We start from the raw sequence: 25,105 nt of genomic DNA on the forward strand, positions 1-25,105 counted from the left end.
TGCCAAAGAAGCTGACTAAACCTGATCTGAAGCAGACGAACTAAGGCAACCCTAGATTATCACCTTTGTGGGAAAATTTGTGAATCGACTAAGATGGAGGTGGACCAGGTTTGACCTAGCTATGTTATTGGTCTATTTGACCTTGTATTTGACTGATGTATCCCTGTTGACTTGAATAATTTCTCTAAGAAAAAGGTTGTTGGGTTTTTACCCCATGTGGGTTTTCCCATGGTAAACTTTTGTGTTCTCTGTTTTGCTGTCTCTTCATGATCCTACTGCCAAATATGTTATATGGTTGATGTCTTCTGTGTACTTGCTTAATGATGGATGATAATGAGAAAAAAGAATTTAATCATTAGAAGTAATTATCAGTTTATATTACTTTAGAAGACACCATGAAAAATCAACATGGTATCAGAGCTATGGTGAGAGAGCAGCCTTGAAGTTGAAGTCACCTCTGGTCATCTTTGTTTCAAAGCCATCCTTCCTCAAGGGCTTGTTTTGTCTTCAACCATAGAAGCCCTAGTTCAAGAAACAAATTACAAAAGAAGGATGAGATCTATCATTCTTGTTTGAAGAAAATATCCAAGTCAATGAGAAAGACCTCATCCACTGTTCAGGATAAGAATCTATCGTAAAAGCCCTAGTTTAATATCACTGTTTACAAGAAGAATGAAGATTTGTGTTCTTGAGAAAGAGCTCAGTCCAATAAGGCCAGTTATAAAGGACCAAGAACCTCAGGAAGTGAATGAAGCAACCTTGACAAGTCAACATATTTATCTATCTCAGTCTGAGCTATTAGAAGTTCTAATTCAAATCTCTGTAAAAGGAAAAAGGGTCGAAGCCCTAGCTTAAGGTCGAAGTCATTATTGCATCTATGTCTCCAATTTATGTTGAAGGTAGGCCAAAAGACCTTAGTACATTTTAATAGACCAAGGGATGCCTCAGTACCTTAAGAACGAATGCCAAGAAAGCTCGAGAAAAGCTTCAGACTGAACCTCAAAGTTTGTTACAGAAGTCCGAAAATACCTCAGGCCATGTTGATTTAGGCCGAGGAATCTCAGAAGATATATAAAAGAAAATACCTCTGTTTGTGGACAACCAAATTGTTTACTCAAGCAAGGGAGCCTTGCTAGTAGCATTAAGATGATTTGCGGAGAGAGTTATCATTCATATGATCTTGTGAAAAAGATTGGCTTACTTATCCTCTATGTCACAGGACCTGTTGCAACCTCTTTTGGACACCTCTTGGAATCATATCTTGTAAGGATACTTTGTGGAAGGACGAGCTGCTAAGAGATTATAATGCACTTCTCTCCAGGGATTTTGACATTATATATTTGAATAGTCTAGTTATATTCCACCTGGAGGTTGGGATGTGATACAGTTTACAATGGTATTCAATCTTATTAAATTATATACTTATCTTCGAGAACATCCTCAGTGAACAAGAAGTGCCAGATATGAAAGCCAACAATAAATAAAAGGATTTGAGCCATAGCACAATAAAAATCCTTGTGTGAGCTCTTGAAGAAGAGCAAATCATTGTTTCAACGATTTTCAAAAGACTGAGTCCCTTTCCAGAATTGAAGAAGCTGAGTTCCTTGATTTCTTGAGCAGTCGAGTTGATTAAAGACAAGCCAGCAAAGTCATCTTTTGATTCTAGAGTTGTGTGTGTGAATGTGCTTCATGGATCTCACGTCCAATTCTCCTTGAAAATTTGTTATAGAACCAAGATACAGAACATTGTTGTAAGTATATTACAGTGATGTTCAAAGATGAGTATGAGAACTGAGATCAGAAAAGCTAAAAGTCTGCAATTTAATGCTTGAATGGAAGGTCTAGTTGAAAGTCTATAGTAAGACTTGCATAGAAGTTCTCTATGGAACTATTGACTTCTAGTTCGATGAAGTAAATATGATTCTCAGTATATTGTGAAGGTCAGTGCAAAATTCATAAGAAGACTGTGTCAATGTTCTGGAATCGTTGCCTTGCAAAATGTATGTAGGGATCTTTAAAGAATCCTTTAATGACAGCAATGTATAAACTGAAGGTGCAAAGTCTGGGATGCTGGATCTACAATGATATGTCTTATAACTGTATTGAACAATACATGTTGCAATGACAGATCTATAAGGTATCTTGAGTAACTGCACAAGTTTGTGCCAAAGATATTTGACAATCTTTAGTAACTTAAAGTTTTGGGGTCCTATGTTTCCTCAATAACAGGATATTGTTATAAAGCTTTGACACCTTACATTGTTGATGCATTGCATATGCTGATGCTAAAAAAGCACACCTTGATGGAGGAAGTTCATTGGATACAACAAGCTCACAATAAAGAATAGGCTGAGTCCTCTTTCAAGGATGAGAATAAAATTCTCTCAAGAAAGATGAGTGATTTGCAGAACTTGATGGGTATAGGCTACTTGGGTTGAAAGGCCCGAAATCAATGTTTAACTGCCAGTAATTCTCAAGTATGCTTGGACAACGAAATATGGGAAGGAAAATTTACCAGTGTTGCACACATCGCGATCAGGATTTAATCGGCGCCGGGAAAAAAGTGGAAAAAATCGTTAAAATCGGGAAAAAATCGGAAAAAAGCGGGAAAAAATCGTTTGGCACAAAAATATTCATTTTTTTTCAATTTTTTTAATATCTAAAATTTTTGCATATAAAAAGAGCGCTGCCCCCGTGCCCTGCGATTTTTACCCAAAAAATCGCGATTTTTTCGAAAAAATCGCGATATTTTCAAAAACTCGCGATTTTTTCGATAAAAATCGTTATAAAAAAAGTGGCGATTTTTATGCATAAAAATCGCGATTTGAATCGGGTAAATGAAAAAATCGCGCTTTTTCGATAAAATCGCGATTTTATCGCGATTTTAACAACACTGAAATTTACACATTGCAAAATCTGTTGGATTTGCAAAAAGTATAAAATGGATTTGTGAAAATCTAGGACTGGAAGTCCTAGATGTGAAAACCCTAGGGTTTGTAAATAAAACCCTAGAGATAGAACTATATTAATGTTTCAACTTTCCACTGAAAGAAGAAACCCTAGCACATGCAAGGAAGGAATCACATCATATTGATGGTGAGGACAAGGTTGATTTGAAAGATGAATACAAGAAGGCAAAGATCAAGAGGGAGCTGACTTCTCCTCAAAACATAAGTATTTTATATCTCTCTTCTTTGATTATTACTATTATTGTCGTTTTATTATTAGTTAGTTTCTTGTCTTTGCATTCTTTGCTTGTTTGTAATTGTTCTTCCATGGCCTCCTATTGAAGATTGCAGGTACAAAGAGAAGGCTGCCAAAGCTCTAGTAGCAGATAAAAATAATGGAAGAACAAAGCAAGGATTGTAACAAGAGTACTTGTGTTGAGAGATATTGTACTAGATGAGATCTAAGCTCAGAGGGAGCAGAAAAATTGAAGTATGCAGTAGATGAAAACTTAAGAGAAGTACAAAGAAAAGGATTATCCTAGTAAGAGGGAGAAGAATATGAAGTCAGGTACACTTCTGTTAAAATTTATTATCTTTATGATTTCTGTCTTTGTCAATGAAAAAAGTGTACATAAGAGCTACCTCAAGCTTGTGAAGTACATGAAGAAGTCTTATACTTGAAAACAGAAGAAGGCTTTGTACAAGCTCCTCAGACTTCATACACTTGGATTGATGGATCAAAGTTGATCCTCTATGATTTGTCTCTAACAAAAGCAGGACTTCTGTGTCATGAGCAGTTGTGGCAAAAAGAATTTCTTCCGTAACAGAGGGAGCAGTCAAAGAGCCATGTTTTAGCTTCAAAGGGAGTTGACCTCTAAGTTCTAGATGTTGAACCTTCATTGATATTGTCAGGCTAGATAACTGATCTACTGGAAGACAACAATGGCAGAGGGAGCAGCCAGAATTACCACAGCAGGATATGTTTCAATGTGAAAGGCAGCATCCAGTCAGGGTGATGGGAAAGAAATTGTGATGATGGACCCAGTGAAAGGAAGTTGTTCTATTTTATAAGCCAAGGCATGTTGCTCAACATGGGTTGAAGTACTAGCATGGTATAGTTAGTCATGGCAAAGATAATTATGATCTGAGTTTTTTTCTCAAACAGTGAAGTACAGCTGCAAATTCAGTTTGGGCAAAGAGTGTTGAAGACAAAAAGAATTTGTATATTGCTTCAGTTTGGGCTCCGTTATGACTTTGTGAATGAGCAAGAAGTAGACATCTGTCACACTTGGTATTGCAGTGGTCGCATGTATTGTAGCTGGATTAGCATGTTGAGAAGCAATTTGGCTTCCGAGGCTACTTGCAAGATTGTCTTGATCAGGTGCAGGTGACGACCATGATGACGGGTCGAAGCACAGGAAACAGTTGGGCTTCAGTATTATTCTACAATCAAGCAAATTGATGACAAAGCCTCTATTCCAAGGTGAAGTTTGTATACTTCAGGAACAAGCTTGGACTTGTTGAGAATGCCTCTCTCATTGAAAGTGAGCATTGATGAGATAGCATTGTGGACTGACATTCTCCCTATGTCGCATATGACCAAAATTAGGGAGAATGGTCCGAGAAAAGACAGTCATTCATCTTGTGTCAAGTATATTGACCAAAATTAGGAAGAATGGTCATAGAGGCCCATAATTACTCAAATAGAGTGTGGCCTTTCAGCATCAAGATCATTTAGTATCAGGCCCATAATTACTCAGATAGAGTATGGTCTTTGGGGATTCACCATGTGTCAAGTACCGACCAAAATCACAGTGAACCAAGACTAGTCTATATACCATGTGTCAGATAAACTAGAATTATGGTGACTAGTTGATGCTAACGATGAACCATGTGTCAGATAAACCAGAATTATGGTGACTAGTTGATGCTAACGATGAACCATGTGTCAGAGGTACCGACCAGAATTATGGTTGATCTACCATCTATCAGAAGTACTGACCAGAATTATAGTGAGAATGCACCATGTGTCAGAGGTATCGACCAAAATTATGGTAGCCTGTTGATGTTGTTGACTTACCATGTGTCAAAGATGTTTTTGACTTACCATGTGTCAAAGATGTTTGACCAGATTATGGTAATTGATTGATGCTATTGGTTTACCATGTGTCACAGTTGTTGACTAGATTATGGTAACTTGTTTTACCATGTGTCACAATTGTTGACCCGATTATAGTAATGATTTTCTATAACCTTTTCTTAGAGAAATTTCTCAACATGAGAACATCTGGATAGTCATTATGAATACCTCCCTAGATAAGAGGGAGTGTTGAATTTTGAAGCTATGGTTGGTCTTCATAATTATTAACTTTAGTCATTGACGTATTTGTAAAGCATGTTCTTCATGCTATTGTCAAAAGAGAAAAATTGACATGTTCTTCATGTTGGTCCTTAAAAGAAAATATTGAATATTTAGAACTTAAATTTTGGCTCCAAGATGCCAGGTCGTCCCCCCTAAGAGGCACCCATTCAGCCCAACAAAACATTATATATATGAGGCATTCAACCTCCCCCCAAGAGCAATTTGCATCTCCTTCTGTTCAAGAAAATTCGGATGGTTTGAGGCTAAATCTGTTGGACACCTAATCCTAAAGGGTTAGTGTGGAAGCCGAAAAGACTAAGCAGTCCAAGAGACCTTGGGATCTGAAACCCAAGAGTCACAATATTGTATTATAAATGTACATCTCCTGTTAATAAAAAAATGTACTGAATGATTTATCTTTCCTATTCTTTGTTGTCCATGTGTGTTTTAACATGGTATCGGAGCCGCTTGTTTTTCTGTGGCCTGTTATGTGCATGTCAGTCCTGCACCTCTGCCCATAATTCTGTGTCTGAGCTGCTCATACCTGAGCGCTGCCTCTGTCATGCGTTTCATTCTCTGCCCTGACACTGCGCCCTCTGCCCTGCTGAATGTGCAATACACCTGAGCGATTCTCTGAGCATATAGCGTTGCCACTGCTGTAGACTGCGCCCTCTGTGCTGAGCGCCTCTGGAGACTGCGCCCTCAGATCATAAGTAATTGATGTGCGTTTCTGTCCCTCTCTGCGCATGAATGTTTGAATTATCAATGCGTTGAAACTCAGTATGCGTATTGCCATTCCCATCTACAAAACGTCTCTGTCGTTGAGATATACCAGAAACGCTTTCTAAAGGGCTGTGATTTTGTTTACCATGGTGATCGAAGTCGAGTGAAAAGTTTCCATGTGATACATTGAAAGGTAAACCAACTAAACCTATAGAGCTCTCAATCGCATTATTATACATCGAGGATAATGCTGCTATAACAAGAAGAACTCGTATATTTGCCCTAAAAGATATCAGTGCCTGCTTGAACACATCAGCCATTGTCTGCAGTTTTAGCTCAGGTCTTGTCATGGTTTATCCTTCTCTAGTGCTTTAGTGAATCCTACCTGCTCTGGCGTACAATAATCCAAAGATACCTTGGTCAGAAATCTGTTAGAAATTTTCCCAAATCATATCAGCGACTGCTGCATATCCTATAATGTATGTCCCTTTCCTTTTTGCGCACTTCTGTGAAATAGAGACAGAAACAGAAATGCCGAATTGCCCCTATAGCATTTTATTGTAATGGTGACTGCGTTTTTTTGGGTATTGAAGACTGAAGACTGCATTTTTTTAATGGTATCGACTGCGTTTTTGTAAGAACTGTGGTTACGCTGCGGTGGTTACGCTGTGGTTACGCTGCGTTTTTGTAAGAACTGTGGTTTCGCCTTCGACTTAATTGAAACAAGGGTGCCATTCCTGTAATATTTGCCGACTTTACGAAGTACATCGACTTCTATCATTGCGACCTCTTAGTACTTCTGTAATCCATGGGCTTCCTCTTCATTAGCCGATTTTTTTCGTTTTCTCTTGGACTTCTTCTCTTGTTCGCCAATGCTTCTGCAGCCCTCAGGCTTGGGAGTTTGGAGTTTGGTGATTCGGAATTGCTGATGGGGTGAAACTCCGTTATATTGATGCAAAAAGGCGTTTCCAAACAGCGACAACTGTTGTCTTTGTGTGCTGTCCACGCATAACGCAAGAGCCTCAACTGTTGAAGCTCCTCATTTGAAACTCGCATCTTAGCTGTGCATTATATATTTTATTTTCGATCATCGGCAGAGTACCGGGTGATTCGTTTCTAGTTTGGGTTTCCTCGGGGAAGGTTTGGAATCTTCAAACTATGGTTAAAGAAAAAGAACACGGGTTGTTTCAGCCTTGGTCACATAACAAGATCTTATATGCTCGCCATGCTGATCAACGTAATACGACATTTCAGCGGGTTCTCCAGACGGGTGGAATTTGATAGGAATGCACGAGCAATGATGTTGCGGGCCAATATCATGAGGGCTTTTTCCACGGATGGCGATTTAGGAGGTTGTTCGGTTCCAAGGTTTTCAAAGATGGGGCCTTCTGCTGGCCTGCTTTAGTTTTGAGTATTTACTTCTGACGCTCATTTCCTTAAGTCAAGATTGTTCACAACGTTATTCATGAATGTTTCCAATAGGGACATCATTTATTCTTCTCAATGAACTGGTGAAGCCATGGTTCAGTTGATATCAGTCCTGTATTGCACCTGGTAATTTTGGAAATTTTATTTTTCTGTTAAAGCTCATCTTGGTAAAGACTAAGCAATAAGTGCTGACAAGAATGAGTTTATTCAAAGTGATTATGAGTTGATGCTTTGAGGATGCTGTTTCTTTCATTCTCTAATCATAATTTCCGTTTGGTTCTTTGTTAAACTGATCTATTTTGTTTGAGAGGCACTAAAAAAAAAAAAAAAAAAAAGGTTACAGTTTTGAGCATTCAACAAACAAAAAGAGGTTATAGTTATCGCAGTTATAGTCCATTTGGTCTGCAAACTTGCAAATTCTCATCCAGTTTTGTGTAAATTATAGCGCAAGGTATTATAGTCGGAGAAAATGGCTAGATTTGATGATGTACTAGAGCTACTGAATACACTAATACACTCCACTATTGGTGGGAAGGTAAATGTTAGCAAAGACACTCTTTGTGACATTCAGACCTGCCTGCATGATGCACAAGAAAAAATCGATTTTTTGCAGCTTGAATCACAGCTACAGCAAGAAGAGCTACATCAAAATAGACACCATTCTGAACCTGTTTCTGTTCAGAACATTGAGACAACCACCCATCAGCAGCATGTTAATAATGGTACAGTTCATTCAAATAAAGCAGCAGTTGTATATGCAGATGCAGAAACTCAGTCTGCACTTCCCAAGCCCATCATCAGACCTTGGGAACAGCTTGTCCACAACAAGCACAGAATTGGTCTTGGATATGACAAGGACTTGTCCTTTCATATTCCAGACTATGCCAAGCCCATTCAGTTTCAGAGTGCTGGATTCATTGATGACAGTTCACCTGCTTCTCATGACAGTTCAGCTTCAGTTGTTCCAGACTCTGCCCCTCTTCCACAGCAACACCAACAACAACAACAAAAACAACAGATCGTGAAATGCCAACACTGTGATCGAGTTGGCCATTTGAAAGATCATTGTTTCGATCTTCATCCACGTAAGCACTGTCATAAAACCAGCCATTCTTCACACAGATGCTTCAGAAACAAACGTCCTGCAAGAACAAAGATTCATCTTGGATGGATCGCTTCTTGGCAATGGGCATCAACAGCCAAGAAGATATTCCAAACACATGTCAGAACTTGTTCCAGAGTATTGAACAGTCTTGCAGTTGAGTTTTCTCCATCATCTCACCTTGTATCTGACAGGGGGGGAAATGATGGTCATCTACAAGCTTCGAAGTCACATCAAGCGAGCCTGAGCCACAACCTGCCACACCAGTTTCAAAGTTGTAGCCAGAGACAAAGATGCCTGAACATGCCTTCAGTTGGCAATCTGGGACACTTCCTCTAGCAGAAGACTCCAGCTTCTTGCCAGTTTTGGAAGAGTTCCAGGAATCGCAGAGTTGTTGGTCATCCTTAAACCATCACAGATTAAGAACACTTCCTCTAGCAGAAGACTCCGGCTTCTTGCCAGTTTTGGAAGAGTTCCAAGAATTGCATTAAGCATTCCAGAGTTGTTGTTCATCCTTAAACCATCACAGATTAAGAACACTTCCTCTAGCAGAAGACTCCAGCTTCTTGCCAGTTTTGGAAGAGTTCCAGGAACTGCACTAAGCGTTCCAGTGTTGGTGGTCATCCTTAAACCACCGCCATTTTTTACCAACATTTCATAGAGCACATTCAGCCTAGTGCTGCCATGCATTTTTTGCACATTTTGTATTACAGCTCTTTTCTTGGACTCATACATAACCCTTCAGATTAAGGGGGGGAATGTTGGACACCTAATCCTAAAGGGTTAGTGTGGAAGCCGAAAAGACTAAGCAGTCCAAGAGACCTTGGGATCTGAAACCCAAGAGTCACAATATTGTATTATAAATGTACATCTCCTGTTAATAAAAAAATGTACTGAATGATTTATCTTTCCTATTCTTTGCTGTCCATGTGTGTTTTAACAAAATCTTTGCGATGAATGAAGGCTGAAATCTCTGTGATCTTTGTGATGAAGGATGAAATCTTTGTGATGAAGGATGAAATCTTTGTAATGAAGGAAGGTTGAAATCTCTGAGATGAAAGAAGGATGAAATCTCTGTGATAAAGAATAATCAAATCTCTGTTCTAAAGCAGGATGAATCTTTGTGCCAAAGAAGCTGACTGAACTCGATCTGAAGCAAACCAAACTAAGGTAGTCCTAGATTATCACCTCTATGGGCAAACTTGTGACTTGACTAGGATGGAGTTGGACCAGGTGTGACCTAGCTATGTTATTAGTCTATTTGATTGATGTATCTCTGTTGACGTGAATAATTTCTCTAAGAAAAAGGTTGTTGGGGTTTTCCCCCACGTGGGTTTTCCCAAGGTAAAATTTTGTGTTCTTTGTTTGGTTGTCTCTTCATGATCCTAGTGTCATATATGTTATATGGTTGATGTCTTCTGTGTAATTTCTTAATGATGGATAATAATGAGAAAAAGAATTTAATCATTAGAAGTAATAACCACTTTAGAAGACACCATGAAAAATCAACTTGTTCAATATAACACATTTCACTTTTTCCCTATATAACACATTTCACTTTTTACCAATATAAGAAATCACTAAGTTACACAAGCGTAGATCCATCTTAAATTGATTCTATCGAGAACCAAGAGGGATGAAAGTTCTTAAGGATATTTTGTCATTTTATTCCATGTCATGTATTAATTATTTCATATTAAATAATAGAAAATCACTTAATATGAAGGAATTAATATATGACATGGAATTAAATGAGGAAAAAAATTGACCCATCTTGGTACTTGATAGATCTAAGTTTAAGACACATCTATTGTGGTTTGTTTTTAAAAAAAAAATCATGTATACATAATTATTTATATTTTGTCATCTCAGTGTATAGTATATGCATAGTTAGTTATTTTTTTGTTATCGCCTAACTTATGATATTTTATGTTCGTTGTCAACTAATAAAAACACAATCATTTTTCTAATTTCATTAATACTTCATGAATAGAAATAAGCATTCATTACTTCTCTTATTACAAACTAATTAACACTTTTTCTATTTACAAGACCAACTCATACTCAAAAGTAAATCTTTGTTATTATTATTATTAACATATGATAAAATTAACAATCTTTTTTTATTTTAGTCCTAACTCAAAAATATAAATTTATATTTACTTTAAAGCTGACATGTATTTTTTATTTTTAATGTCGGTATTTATTTTTTTAATCTAATGTCATCCAATGTTTTTAAAACCAGAACCGGTGACCAGACCAGTCCACCTAATGAACCGGTTTACCGACCAGAACTGGTCTAACCGAGACTGGTTTGGTCTAAACGAACCGGTTTTAGAAAAATACATTAAATAATTAATTTTTAATGAAACAAAACTATTTTTAACATTTAAAACCATGATTCCAAGCCAATAGAGACAAAATATGCAAAGTTTGCTCATTTATATACCATGTAAAGGTGAATATATCAAAATGGCACAGAGTGCAATACATATCATTGACAAAATAGCAAAATACATAAGCAATGAGGCTCTAAATGGCCTATAAAGTCCAAAAACAATGTTGCAAGCTATGAGGCCATTGGCCTACTACAAGTCTACAGTGTACACATGATCAATCATCAAGTTCATCACCACTACTAGCCACAAGATCATCATCAGGAGCTACACAGACATCATCTAGTTCAGAGTCTAAGGATGCCTCAGCCTGATCTGCAACCTCAGTATCAATGCCACCAATAACAATAGAAGTGGACCTAATGGAAGCACGAGTTTGTCAACCTGCACGACTAGTGCCTTCCATTGGTTCTTTGCCTTTCCTTGATGCCGCTATTGATCCTGGTTCTGATGCCACCACATAATCTACTTCATCCCCCGCTAAAGCCATGTCGATATCAAAATCAGCCTCAAACACAGGATCTTCAGTCTCCTCCACCCATTCTGATGTTGGATCAATATCGTTCAACACAATGGGATCTAGATCAGGTGTTTTGCTCATCATTTGGTTCCTCCTCAGTTGAAGGTTGTATTGCACAAAAACAAGATCATTTAACCGTTTTTGTTCCAAACGGTTTCTCTTCTTCATGTGTATGCGCTCAAAAACAGACCAATTGCGCTCACAACCTGAAGCACTACAAGTTTGACTGAGGACACTAATTGCAAACCTTTGCAATTGAGGACATTGGCCACCAAATGACTCCCACCAATGTGCTACAAAGAAAAAGACATTAATTAGTAACTTAGTTTATAATTTGAATTGTAAAGAACATAAACAATTTTAACTTGAAAAGAAAAACAAATTGGAAATTGGAATTGCATACCTGGTTGGTCCACATCTCTTGCCATCTTTGCTAAGTTTTTGCCAAAGGTACCACCTGCCATAATGAAAACAGTGAGTTGACTATGTATTTCCAACTGGTTTGCATGGGTAGGGACCATGCGCTCCAAGCAATCAATCAATCCAGCTCTAACCTCCCCATCATGCAGATCTCCTAGCCGATTTTTATAATGATACTTTGGGTTCAAAAAATACCCAGCTGCATGTATAGGATGATGGAGTTGATTGTTCCATCTATTATCAATGATCTCCCATATACGGCCATATTTAGCTAACCTGTCCTTGTAAGTTTCCCGTATTTGCTCCTTTGCCTGATCCATAGCCTCATAAATGTAGCCCATGGCCAATTTTTCCCCATCCACCATCCTTAGCACCTTAATAAGGGGCTCGGTAATTTTCACAAGCTCTGCAGACCTTTTCCAAAAATAACTATATAACACTTTCTTTTTGGTCTCTTTTCCATCTTGTCTACGAGCCCATCAAGATTCAGACCATTCTTCAGAGGAAAACATTTTCTACAAGTTTTTATGTTGACCATTGAGACATTGCAACGTGAGGAAGTGAGTTGCAAATCTCGTAATTGCAGGCCTAACAAGCTCTTTGCCCCTAGTGTTTTTCCTCATTAGGCTCAATACCCATGAGTGGTTGTAAATGTATTTTGTAATGCACTTGGCATGCTCTACAGTGTTTTTTACCCACTCCACTTTGCCTATATCCTCAAGCATGAGGTCTATGAAATGTGCAGCGCATGGAGTCCAAAATATGGTTTTATATTTGGACTCAAGCATCTTTCCAGCAAGAACATAGTTTCAGGCATTATCAGTGATGACCTACACAACATGCTGCTCCCCAACTTCCTGAATAATGTTATCCAAAAGCTCAAATAGAAGGGCTGCATCCTTCACCTTATCAGATGCATCAACTGATCTCAAAAACATGGTTCCTTGAGGGCAAGAAATAAGGAAATTAATGATATTGCGGTTCTTTCCATCGGTCCATCCATCTAACATGATGGAACAACCTGTTTTGAGCCATGAATCTTTAAATTCAACCAAATACTCATCAATGGAAGATATCTCCTTTTGCAAAAGAGCTCCCCTCAAGTCATGCATACTAGGGCCTTTGAAGCCTTTTCCTGCAGCGATAACAAAGTCTCATGTAATAAGGTGAGCGAGCAGCATTAAATGGGATATCTGAATCATACCACCATCTAGCAATGTATTGATGAGAAGTTTCTTTGCATTGTTTTTTCCAATGTTGATCCAAAGTGGGTTGACGACTTGGCTAGGAGGAAGTGGGATTAGAAGAGGCAATGTTGGCAGAAGATGAGAAAAAACTTTGGATGTTTGTTCTCTTTGTTCCTTTTGATGGTTGGCCACAAGAAGGATGAAGATAGTGAAAGGGGTCATTGGTGGAAGGGATAGAAGTTGAGTCTTGAATCTCATAATCATCATACCCACTCTCTTTCATGGCTTCTAATAATTCCCTCTTCCTTGCAATGTCATCTTGGATGGCCTTCTCCCTAGCCTTATCCTCATAAAAATTTTCAAGCTTGGAAATGTATTCTGCCCTAATAGGACCTAACACTGCATTTGGTGCACCACATGGCGTTACTTGGCCTCTTATCCCAGCCAAGTGTTGTTTCAATCTAAGAATACCCCCACCTCCAATAGATTTATGGCATAATTTGCATATCATTTTTCCATCAATTACATCACAATGAGCCCATGCACTGTCCTTTCCTTTTGGAGCCATGTTTGCTTGAAATAATTACAATTTGCAAAGAAATCTGCCATTTAAAAAAAAAATTGCAGCGAGGCAACATGGAAAACCAAAGCTAAATTTAAGTTAAAAATGCACATGCAAGCTACAAAATTTGATAGCATAGAGCTAGAGATTTGATAGCATAGATGATAGAAGTGAGAAGTTTATAAATTTATAACATATAAAAAAATTTAATTCATGGACAGCAGTCAAATGAGGAATTTTCAAGTGAAAATCCTTACCTGGAAATGCAAACTATCTTCCTTAGCCTCCTATTGAAGATGCCAACTCCACTGACAGCTACAAACTATCTCTAAAATAGCTCCAACTCCAACTCCAAGATGACTACTCCAGCAAAATCTCAACACTCTCCAAGCTCACAAACAAACTCATAAACACTCCAAACCAGATGTGTGAGACAAATGAGAGGGAGAGGGGCCTCTTAAAGGCTTGGAGAGGGTGTTTTTGGAGGGAAAGCACCCTTAGTTTCCCTCCAAAACCCCTAAACCTCATTGAGAAATGCGCTGAGTGGGGCCTCGGTGGGCATGGCCGGTAACCGGCCGGTTTAGGACGGAACCGGTCGGTTTGCTACAAACCGGTCAGTTCCGTCCTAAACCGGTCGGTTAGGACCGGTTAGGGCAATTTTTCTACCATACAGCCTCTTAAACCAGGTTTTTTCACCAGTTCCAACCAATGGGCCTGCTAACCGGCAGGTTAGACCAGTAACCAGTTAGCTAGGCCAATTTTTAAAACTATGATTTCATCTAATGCTTTGTGACAAGAAGTCTCCCATACTGTGTTGTGGAGCGCCTCTCAGTGCAAATATATTTTTTTCAATAAATACAATTATAAACATATCGAGACAAAAGTTTCTGGAGAAAATTATGTTAAAGAGAGATGAAACGTCAGAGCCATTTTTTTTTTTTAATACTGAGTTTTCAAAGCCATAAATTAGTCGGCTAGTACCATATGTGGACTATCTCCAGGTGTATAATGTCAGTGAAAATTAAGTGGCAGTGACCATTTGTGGTTTTAGCTGCATGGAAAGTTTGAAGCATCCTTTATTCTTCACTAAAGTTAATCCCAGAATGTGAGATGTGTCGACTAGAATCTAAATAGGTTGCATTGCATGCCAACCATCAATATTCTATATATGCACATTTATTTAAGTTGTGGTTGTAGGATGAGATGGAGCCAGGTCCACAACATGTTCTAAGACAAGAAATTTGTTCAAAACCTGTTAGGGAATGTAACTAGGTTCGATCATCATAATGTCCTATGTATTCTTGATTTCATATATTTGATGTTAAAGAGAAAAGAAATGTATTATTGTCATTCTTGATGCATGGGTTTCATGCTCAAGGTAAATTTATTTATAGGTCAGGCACCCATTGAGTGCTTCTAGGAATTTGTCATGAAGTCAAGAAGTCAAAGAGTCATCGTAATATGTCAAAGACCCTATTGGGCATCATGCATCAAGTCAAAGGTATTTATGTAAGTCAATTTGAGTCATAAAGACCCTCCAGGAACAAGTCAACCTACAAGAGAGGACAAGTCGACCTCATGATGACAATTCGGCTCCAAGGAAAGGCTATATATATACAAGGTATTCGACCTCATTGACAGGTCATCCAAGTAGCTCGTGGAAGAACAAGAAAGAGACTAAGAAGGAAAGTGAAGAAGAGGAGAAATAGACAAACGAACAACGAAGTTTCAAGGACTATTTTTTAGTCTCAATCTCCCACACGTGTGAAGAACTAGGGCATCATTGCAGTCAGCTTAGGAAGACGAAAATTGGTACCAACAAGATCAAGTTTGCGGGCCGAATTCTTAAGGAAAATAAACCAAGCCAAGCGAGGAAGAGAAGGATCTTATCTCTGCCCTAAACTACTCACACGTGCGAAGATAAACTGTTGTATGAAGGCCGAAAATTACAGACCTGTAATAGAAGACGAAATTTTGAAGTAAGGGTCGAAAATCTAAAGTATAGAAGTAGTTTGACTGGCGTTGACTTTGTGGAAGAGAAGCTCATCAAATGAGAGGTTGACTTGGTCTTGGAGGGGTCTTAGGTCTTGGAATTTGTCATTTGAAGATTCTATATGAAGAGAAGAATTCTTGTGGGTTTTCCTCTCAAGAGGAGAGGTTTTGGCCCTAGCTTGCAACCTATATTTTGTGTCCTCTTTGTGAAAATTTGGAAGTCCCAAATTTCTACTGCAACAACTGATTATGTTTCTTCTATTTGTTAATTATTGAACAAAATTATTTATTGTTTCCTATAGTAAACATTGAAACTAATACACTGCAACCTTCACCATTTAAAGAAAATCCGAAAATAAGAAATTGAACAAGAAAGAAATACACAACACATCTACACAGTTATTTTTGGACAAATGTCCCCAGAAAAACCTAGTGTGGGAAAACTGGTGCAGCAGCTGAGGGTTTTATTATTATGTAGTAGTAATTTCTGAATACAATCTCTGGATGCCCTCCTGGCTATCCAATACAGAGAATATCACTGACAGAGAGATAAGTGAGATTACCTCACACTATCACAGGAGACCCTGGCTGATCCAACCACTGAATGACCAGCCCCTGGTTGCCTCTGCGCAACCACTGCGTCAGCCCAACATCACACTATCTAGGGTTTGCATCACTCCTCCCGGCTGATCGATTTGCCTCTAAGATTCTGACTTCTACTCTCCTGGTCTCACACCCCGTCTTGCAACTACAGAAATCAATCCCTCCAGCAAATTTTGGATCTCCTCAAGGCTCTGTGCTGCCTCTACGTCAGCCTACCCTCCCTCCGCGTGGCCCTACGTCAGCCTCTTTTGGCTCTGCGCTGCCTCTCCTGGATCTCTCTCTGCCTCCTCTGCTGAGTATTCCCAAATCATGAGAAATCTCCAACCAGAACTATCCCTGCCCCTCAATACAAAAGATCACTTTGAATTTCTCACCGGCAACTGCTCTGCTTCAGAAATTCGATCTTCTGAACTCTATTCGATATGTTCTCCAAGTGCCCATCGATGTCCTTCTTATAATCCTCCAGTTGAGAACCAACGGCCCAGATTAGATCCTAATCAATGGTTCAGATCATTTGGACTCGATCTCCATCTTCTTCTAGAAGTTTCACCCATAGTTTAGATTAATACCCTTTAATTATTTTAATTCCCTAAGTTTAGACTTAGGCCTCCATTAAAAATAATTAATTATTTTAATAAAACTGTCTTCAGGTGGAATTTCCCAAAATGATTTCTGGGTATTGGAGAATGCATGTGTCTAAGCCTCCTTGCAAATTTTGAGACTTAGAGCACATCCGATGCTACCAGAAATCAACACTCCCTCTTAGCGAGGAATGTGCTCTAACAATGCACCCTGCTGAAGCATCACTCTGTTATGTAACATCTCCTTCTGCATTGTTGATGTCTGACATCCTGTCCACCAACTACGGCGCAAATGTTGCATTTTTACTCCTGCTGACCCTACCACTATCAACACTACATCCGTATTGCAACTCCCTCTCAAATTTTGCATCTGTACTGCTACTAGCCCTGCCATTGCCAACACTGCATCTGCACTACATCCTTCTCCAACTGTTGTTGTTGCTGCATCAGCAACAAAAAAGAATCCCAAATTACTGAACTGGTGTTCAGCATGATGCATTTTTTGCTGGAGTTCTGACTACTACTAGACTCTACGCTCACCTTTTGAAGCTTATACGTTGTTGTTGACTCTACTTTGTGCCAACTGCATTGTTGTCAACTCTAGCTTTGTGATGCTCAATCTCTGGTGCTCCTAGCCACTGAAACTGTCACTCCAACACTCCTCTACATTAACTGACCCGATCCATCCTACTACCACTGATCTGGGCTCCCATAGTAAGGTATTAATCCGAGAGGTGGACTCCTCAAGGATCCTGCCCAACTGCAGTCCTTTCAAACTACAACTCTAGATCTCCCCACCTCCCTCCTAGAGATCACTGGGCTATCATGGTGAACTCCTCCTCGATCTTCGCGGTTGCAACCTTCGGATCATGCTTCTTATCCTTGTCCTTCGTTCTGAGAGGACTCACCACACCTGAAGCATTTAATCTTCGAAACATCTTTCTTCTTCTTTCGCTGCTCCTGTTGCCCCTTGGATGAGAGGGCTGCATTTTCTTCCTCCTCCTTGGGCTTCAACCCATTACTGTTGCTTGCTTCAAGTTTACACTTGACCAAGTCTCTCCTCAGCTCTTCCTGCTTAAGAATTGCCCACATTCCATCCCAGTCTAGCAAAATCGCCCTGCCCAGGATGCTCTGGACAAAACCTTTCCACTCTTCAGAAACTGAATTCAGGGTCAGCCTTAACATCTCAAAAGCTTGAGGTGTTGACCCCACAGCTGCCAACTCGTCTCGGGTCTCTTGAAGCTTTGTAAGGAACGAATCAATGCATTCCCCCTTCTGCATCTCTACATAGATCTCATCTTCTGCTCCAAGTACATCTTCCGCTGCTCGGAAGATCCTTGATATAGCGTTGACAAAGCATCCCACATTTCCTTAGCAGTGCCTTTGCCAACAATGTGATAGACTACATGATCGTCACTCTGTCGAGGATCATTCTCTTAGTCTTCGCCATTTCCCCCTTGCACTTCTTGAGCAGATATGGATCTGCGGGCTCAACTACCACGCTTTCGACGTAGATCTTGAGAAAATGCTCATCCAGAAGGCACGACATCCTTGCCTTCTAGATCACGTAGTTGGATGCCCCATCCAACCTATCCTGGTCTCTCAATCCACTGGCTGCCATCTCTGCCAATCGAAAAAGTCGAATGACCTCCTCTCTCCTGTTGTTGCTCAGCAGATGAGAATTCGAATTCCCTAGCAAGGAATTCTCTGAGGAAGAAATTTCCTTAAGTGTCTCTCCTTTCTTCTGACGTCTTTTTGCCCAGTAACTGCCTGCAAAAAACTGTCACACCAGAAACCCCTCTTCGTTGAATCTACTGTTGCACTGCTCCTTCTGCCGCTGACAAATTTCGATCTAGAAATCCTACCTCTTTGTTGACTCACTCAGAGAGAGATTTACCATGAAAATCTTGCCCTCCTGGCCTGAACTGCATAATCCCTCTGGGGATTCAATTTGCTGCCTATGCAACACTTCGACTTCCCTTCTTCCTTCAGCACTGGGCTCTTCCGGTATTGTTCTCTTGTTTCACCTGCAGCTTTGATACCATGTGAAAATTTGGAAGTCCCAAATTTCTACTGCAGCAACTGATTATGTTTCTTCTATTTGTTAATTACTGAACAAAATTATTTACTGTTTCCTACAGTAAACACTGAAACTAATACACTGCAGCCTTCACCATTTAAATAAAATGCGGAAACAAGAAACTGAACAAGAAAGAAATACACAACACATCTACATAGTTATTTTTGGACAAATGTCCTCGGAAAAACCCAGTGTGGGAAAACCGGTGCAGCAACTGAGGGTTTTATTATTATGCAGTAGTAATTTATGAATACAATCTCTAGATGCACTTCTGGCTATCCAATACAGAGAATATCACCAACAGAGAGAAGTGAGATTACTTCACACTATCACAGGGGACCTTGGCTGATCCAGCCACTGAATGACTAGTCCCTAGTTGCCTCTGCGCAGTCACTACATCAGCCCAACATCACACTATCTAGGGTTTGTGTCACTCCTCCCAGCTGATCGATTTGCCTCTGAGATTCTGACTTCTACTCTCTCGGTCTCACACCCCGGCTTCCAGCTACAGATTTGGTCCCTCTAGCAAATTTTGGATCTCCTCAAGGCTCTGCGTTGCCTCTGCGTCAACCTCTTATGGCTCTGCGCTGCCTCTCCCGGATCTCTCTCTGCCTCCTCTGTTGAGTATTCCCGGATCAAGAGAAATCTCCAACCGGAACTATCCCTGCCCCTCACTGCAAAAGCTCACTTCGAATTTCTCACTGGCAGTTGCTCTGCTTCAGAAATTTGATCTTCTGAACTCTATTCCATATGTTCTCCAAGTGCCCATCGATTTGGATTCATTCTCCCTCTTCTTCTAGAAATTTCACCCATAGTTTAGATTAATACCCTTTAATTATTTTAATTCCCTAAGTTTAGACTTAGGCCTCCATTAAAAATAATTAATTATTTTAATAAAACTGTCTCCGGGTAGAATTTCCTAAAACGATTTATGGATATTGGAGAATGCATGTGTCTAAGCCTCCCTACAAATTTTGAGACTTAGAGCACATTCGATGCTACCAAAAATCAACACTCTTGTCTCATTTATTTTCATATTTTGGTAGTTGTTTGATGATAAGAACACAATAATAATCAAGTGAAAGAAGAAGCTAATTACAAGTACATAAAGTTAAGTAAAAGAACATCACACGCAGTTATCAAAGTAAGAGAAATCACCAAAATCTAGCTGCCCTTGATTTCTCAACAAAGCCTTATCCAACAACTTGGAATCATAATGCCAACCATACAAGAGCACCATCTCAAGCTGCAAACATTATTACCCTAGCTTCAGGAGAGTCAGTACAACCTCCAGGTAAAAGAAGTAGAAACTACACCACATATATAGAGTAGACGCATGAGAGAGAAGTGGAGATACAGAAGTTAAAGGATGCCGTATTTCCTATTAATCCAGTCAGACAAGATTTCAAGTACAATCATGAGGTCTGGTAGAAGTGTGCATACAAATGCCCCACAACCAGACATAATAAGTGAGGTTCATAATCAATTTGACCTAATAGATCTACTGCTTCAAAGATACCCTTCTCTTTATTGTTATGATCCCTGTTTTGGTTCAGTGGACACAGTTCAACAGACAAGTAAAAGCATGTAGCCATCAACTGGATTCTCTTTAACCTAACCATTGACAAGCAAGATGCTACATATATGATATGCCTGATATTTGAATTGACATAGTCAATTACATAGAATATATGTGTGCCCCTTTATGACCCTATATATCATTCCTTAATAATCAACATAATTCAATCTTTACCCAACCCTCTGACAAAGCAAAAAGTAAGGAAAAAGGACCTGATCGGGATCTAATGTTAACAGACAAAATGTTCCAACTGGGCCTGTACATGGATCCAGAGAATCTTTAAAAACTTCAGTGTTTGAAAGAGCAACAAAAGGATGAGGTCCCAAATATTGTAATCTCGACCTTAACGAGCTAGCAAACCAAACTTTCTCTCGCAACTGCACATAGTTGAAGGAATAGGTAAGCAAATTGAGAGAAAAGCAATGAATATTATATGCTTACACAACTAAACATTGTAATTTGTCAACTTTGATTGCAACTATCATCTAAACAAATGGGCACATAGAGATGAAGTAATTTTGTCAATGCAGGAGTATGAACAACTCCTCTTTTGTTCCAGGTAAAATTTATTTATAGCATGTTCCCAACCTACCTTTTTGTCTACCATATTTTAATAGGTATGCAAACATGTTTTATTCCAACATCCCATCAAAGTAATATGAACATACAAGGACTGCAAAGTTATAAATCACTCAAAATTCTAATGGCCTTCCTTAAAAAAGAAGGTGATAGTTGAAAGACATAAAGGACCAATTCCTACACAATTGTCATCCACATCATACCAGTCATACAACTTGCCTATAATAGATGGAAAATAAAAATGCATCCAAACAAGGTTCAGTAGCTTGGATATACGATATACCTATTACAATTTGAAACATGTTCCATGACATACTATTGAAATCAAGATGCCAGAGATTCCAACATTCATTTCCAAAATCCAAACAAGTATCAACAATATTCTTACCAAGCATCTTACAGGGTCTGTGTCTTTTTCACCAATAATGTCAAGTTTTCCTTGGATGCGAAACTGCTCCCAAGAACCAGTAAAGTACCAGCATATCTACAACCCAAGAAAATTTCCTGTCACACTGAGCTTCCATTCAGCTCTTGTTCATAAGAACGTAAGCATGGTCAAGACAGATATGATGATCAAGACCCAAAAATGTACAATTATGTCTGAACTTCATAATACGTATGTAGTTTATATGATTATGCTTTGCCTATAGCTTTATATGCTTATGCCTTCCACATAGTTGCAAAAACTAGAAAATAACTATTAAAAACCAACCAAAGATACTGACTCATTCAGTCAAGCAACACAATTTCGATGTAAGTAGACATTGGGTCCTAGATTCTTCTCATCAGTTTAGGCCGGCCTAGTAGTAAAGGATAAAGGAAATCACAGGATAAACCTGGATCCAGAAGAATTGCATAATGGACCATGGTCCCTAGTTTCAGCACAACCCTAAATACGGTAGGATGCAAACTTGAAACCTGCCTCTGATGAAAACAAAATTGATTGAGTGGACTATGACTGCTAGGTGAAAACAAGGTCACAAAGTTAACATACCTCTCCATGTGGACAGTGACTAATCTCTTCAATCTGCAACAAAAAGCACTTCAATTAGGTGCAAAACTCAGCAAGGACTTAAACAGACAATTACCAACCATTGCTCTCTACCTATTCATAACAGCACTTTCTCAAGATTAACATGGACTAGACCAAGGGGTGGCAAGCACGAGGGATCATCCTATATCCCGGAGGAATACAAGAACTTATCTATGCAGGGGTCCAGGCATTGCATCAAACAATAAAGCAAAGGCCCTACTGGTCTTTCAAGAACTGGCCTTGCTAAAAGATAAAGAAATAAACAACACAATAGTGATACGAGATTCATCAATAATCATTCATCATATGCATTACACTACTGTACCAAATGATAATAAATTGTCTCACCTCATCATCAAAACACAAACATTGGTGGAAGAGTTGAGTCAATAGAATTTTCCAGGTCTTATGACATCACAATCGCTAAGCAGATGAACAAGCCAATTTAGGAGTTAATTTGGAGGAAGGAAAAATAAATTTGAAAGGCTGGCTATATCACATCACCACCTCCCATGACATTTAATCACTTGACCATGTATCATAAATCACAATATACCCTTGTGAGTGCAAACAAAAGGGATTCAATGGCAACAAGGAGGTGTTTGCTATGTTATTATTGTTGATGTTTTTAGCTTGGGCAGGTTCTTTTGCACAGGCCTAAGTGTCTAGACATGCAAGAAGTCGCCCACAGATCTCCTTAGGACACTTGCTCAAGTGTGAGCAAGTTGCTTTTGTAACTTGGCCTATGTTTTGACTTAGGAAAGCACATAATTATTATGTTGGCTAATTGAGCAGAAGTAAACTTAGTAAAAGTAAAGTATTTACTTCTATGTAGCACGAAACTTCTAGGAACCCAACGTTTCGGGCCATATCTGTTAGTTTTTGTAGCATCGGATGTGTTCTAGCCACAAAATTTGGTGGAGAAGCTAGAATGCATGAGATCTCCAAAACCCAAAAATTGTTTCTGGAAATTCAACCTAGAAATGATTAAATTAGATTATTAACCTATTTTTTTTAATGTTTCCTAAGTCTAAACTTAGGAAAATTGGTTAATTAATCAAAATTAATTAATTCAAGGTGAGAATAGTCTAGAAACTCACACGGATTGACTTCAACATGATCCTAGCCACTGATTAAGTTTTAATCTTGGTCGTTGGTGCTCCAACAGAGGATTATAAGAAGAATTTGATGGGCACTTGGAGAATACACTAGAGACATTTGGGGAATTCAATTTTCCAGAGTTGCAACCGTTGGAAATACTGAGGGGGGGGGTGAATTAGTGTTTCTTTTCAATTGTTATTTTTACTAGTTAGATCACTTATATTTAGAACACAAAATGAACAATAAAAATAAATGCTTTTATTAATTTCTTCTTTACAATAAATAAGTACAATATATGTGTAGGGCTCCAACCCTAGATGAAGACACCAATCTTCAATCTTCTAGGCTCCAACTTGTATTTTCCAAGCACCAACTTGGACTTCCAAAGCTCCAACCTTGTCAATTCTGAGGCACCAACCCCAAGGGCTCCAACCTGGTTTCCTGAGGACTCCGTCCTCTAGGACTCCAACCCTATCTTCCAAGGCACCAACCTTGTCTTTTCGAGGCTCCAACCCTTAGCTTCAATTTGTCAAAATGTATTTAGTTATACTTCACGGCCCCTAATGTCTTCTTCAATGAGCCCTGTCAATCTTCAGCTATGCCTTCCCTTAGTCTTCACGTCACGTCATCAATGCCAACCTTGTTCTTCACATGAAGGTGTCTTCGTTGTTCTTCATGGTACCCAATCAAATCCTTCAAGTCACCTCATGATGTCACCAATGATGCATCATGGTCTTCAACATTATCTTCACAAGGTCTTCAAAGCATGTATCTAAGAATGTCTTCAACGAATGTCTTCAATAGTGTCTCCACGGAATGGCTTCAATATGCTACTCAGAGATAAGCTCCAAACAATCACACTCCAAAAGGTCTTCACAAGGTCATTCAATGAGACTACTTAAAGATCTTTATTGACTGCTCCAAAGATCTCCTTCACAAGTTCAGATCTGCATCATTAACAATTCTCCACAAGACAAGCTACTCACAGGTTTGAGGGACTAATAGGCTTCCATTACTACTGTTGTCCAGGAGGAGATTCAACAATGTCACTATCCAAGATCTCTTCACAAGTCTTGGTAGTGAAACTTCACCACAAAGATATCCGAGCCTTAATCAATAATCTTGCACTTAAGCCAAGATATTGTACCCATTGTTGAGTGTAGTCACAGCACCGAGCCACTGAAGTTGTACCTTAGTTCGAGCTTTTTCATAGGTCTGTCTGAATTACTGAAACACCTCAGTAATACTTCCACAGGTCCGAGTCAAATCAAATGATTGTTCTTCACTATTTTGAGCTTCAACGAATAAGATTCAAGTGTGTGAACTGCTCCTCAGCCTATTTTCTACTTCTATCCTTCTTATCTAAGTTTCTTCACCGAGTTATGATTTCTTCACAAGCCGGATTACTCTCCACAGGTTTGACAAATCCACGAAGGTTTTTTTTCCGATTTGTGCTTCCATGTTGTTTAATATATTTCTTTTTGTGCTTTACGTATATGTGTTTCACGGATATATTGTTCGGAATTTTATATAGCCATGTATATATACCATTTACACCAAATATTAAAGGGATTCGTCATATAAGGGAGTTGACATGAACTGGTGAAGCGATGGAACCGACATGATGGAAGAGTTAACTTGAATAGAACGTCCAATGTCCAAAGTTATATAGCGTCCAACATCCAGCGTTAATATCCAAGGTTTCCAAAGTTATATAGCGTCCAATGTCCAAGGTTATATATAACGTCTCTTTTAAAAGAATGTAAGTCGTGGATATATTTACGATATTATATGACTTTATAATAAAGCTATTTTTATTATTATTATCTTTTAAATAATGTTTGGTAGTGTATGCTAGGATTAAGGCATTTTATGAATTAGGGTTAGGATTTAGAGTTCCTAAGGTTCG

The 25,105-nt window shown here is 38.9% G+C and overlaps 1 protein-coding gene across 3 annotated transcripts in view; it reads right to left on the reverse strand.

Annotated features, from left to right (window-relative positions):
- The window catches only part of LOC149219475 (Pyridoxamine 5'-phosphate oxidase family protein), a 361,917-nt gene that overhangs the window by 186,475 nt on the left and 150,337 nt on the right, over nt 1–25,105 (reverse strand). For 2 of the 3 annotated variants that reach the window (XR_016249241.1, XM_089384373.1), the window contains exons 4-6: nt 22,057–22,089; nt 21,451–21,546; nt 20,696–20,860 (exon numbers count right to left, since the gene is read on the reverse strand). Coding sequence is in view for 2 of the 3 variants with exons in the window: in XM_089384373.1 (XP_089240499.1) it covers nt 20,696–20,860; nt 21,451–21,546; nt 22,057–22,089 (294 nt within the window). In the remaining variant the exon portion in view is untranslated. Of the gene's footprint in view, nt 1–20,062; nt 20,151–20,695; nt 20,861–21,450; nt 21,547–22,056; nt 22,090–25,105 lie in introns of all 3 variants that reach the window. The other variant, XM_089384374.1, reaches the window with a different exon arrangement.

Source organism: Pinus tabuliformis, chromosome Q (assembly GCF_031772625.1).
Source record: "Pinus tabuliformis cultivar Carrire ecotype Pingquan chromosome Q, CPIR1, whole genome shotgun sequence".
In the NCBI taxonomy this organism is placed as follows: Eukaryota; Viridiplantae; Streptophyta; class Pinopsida; order Pinales; family Pinaceae; genus Pinus; species Pinus tabuliformis.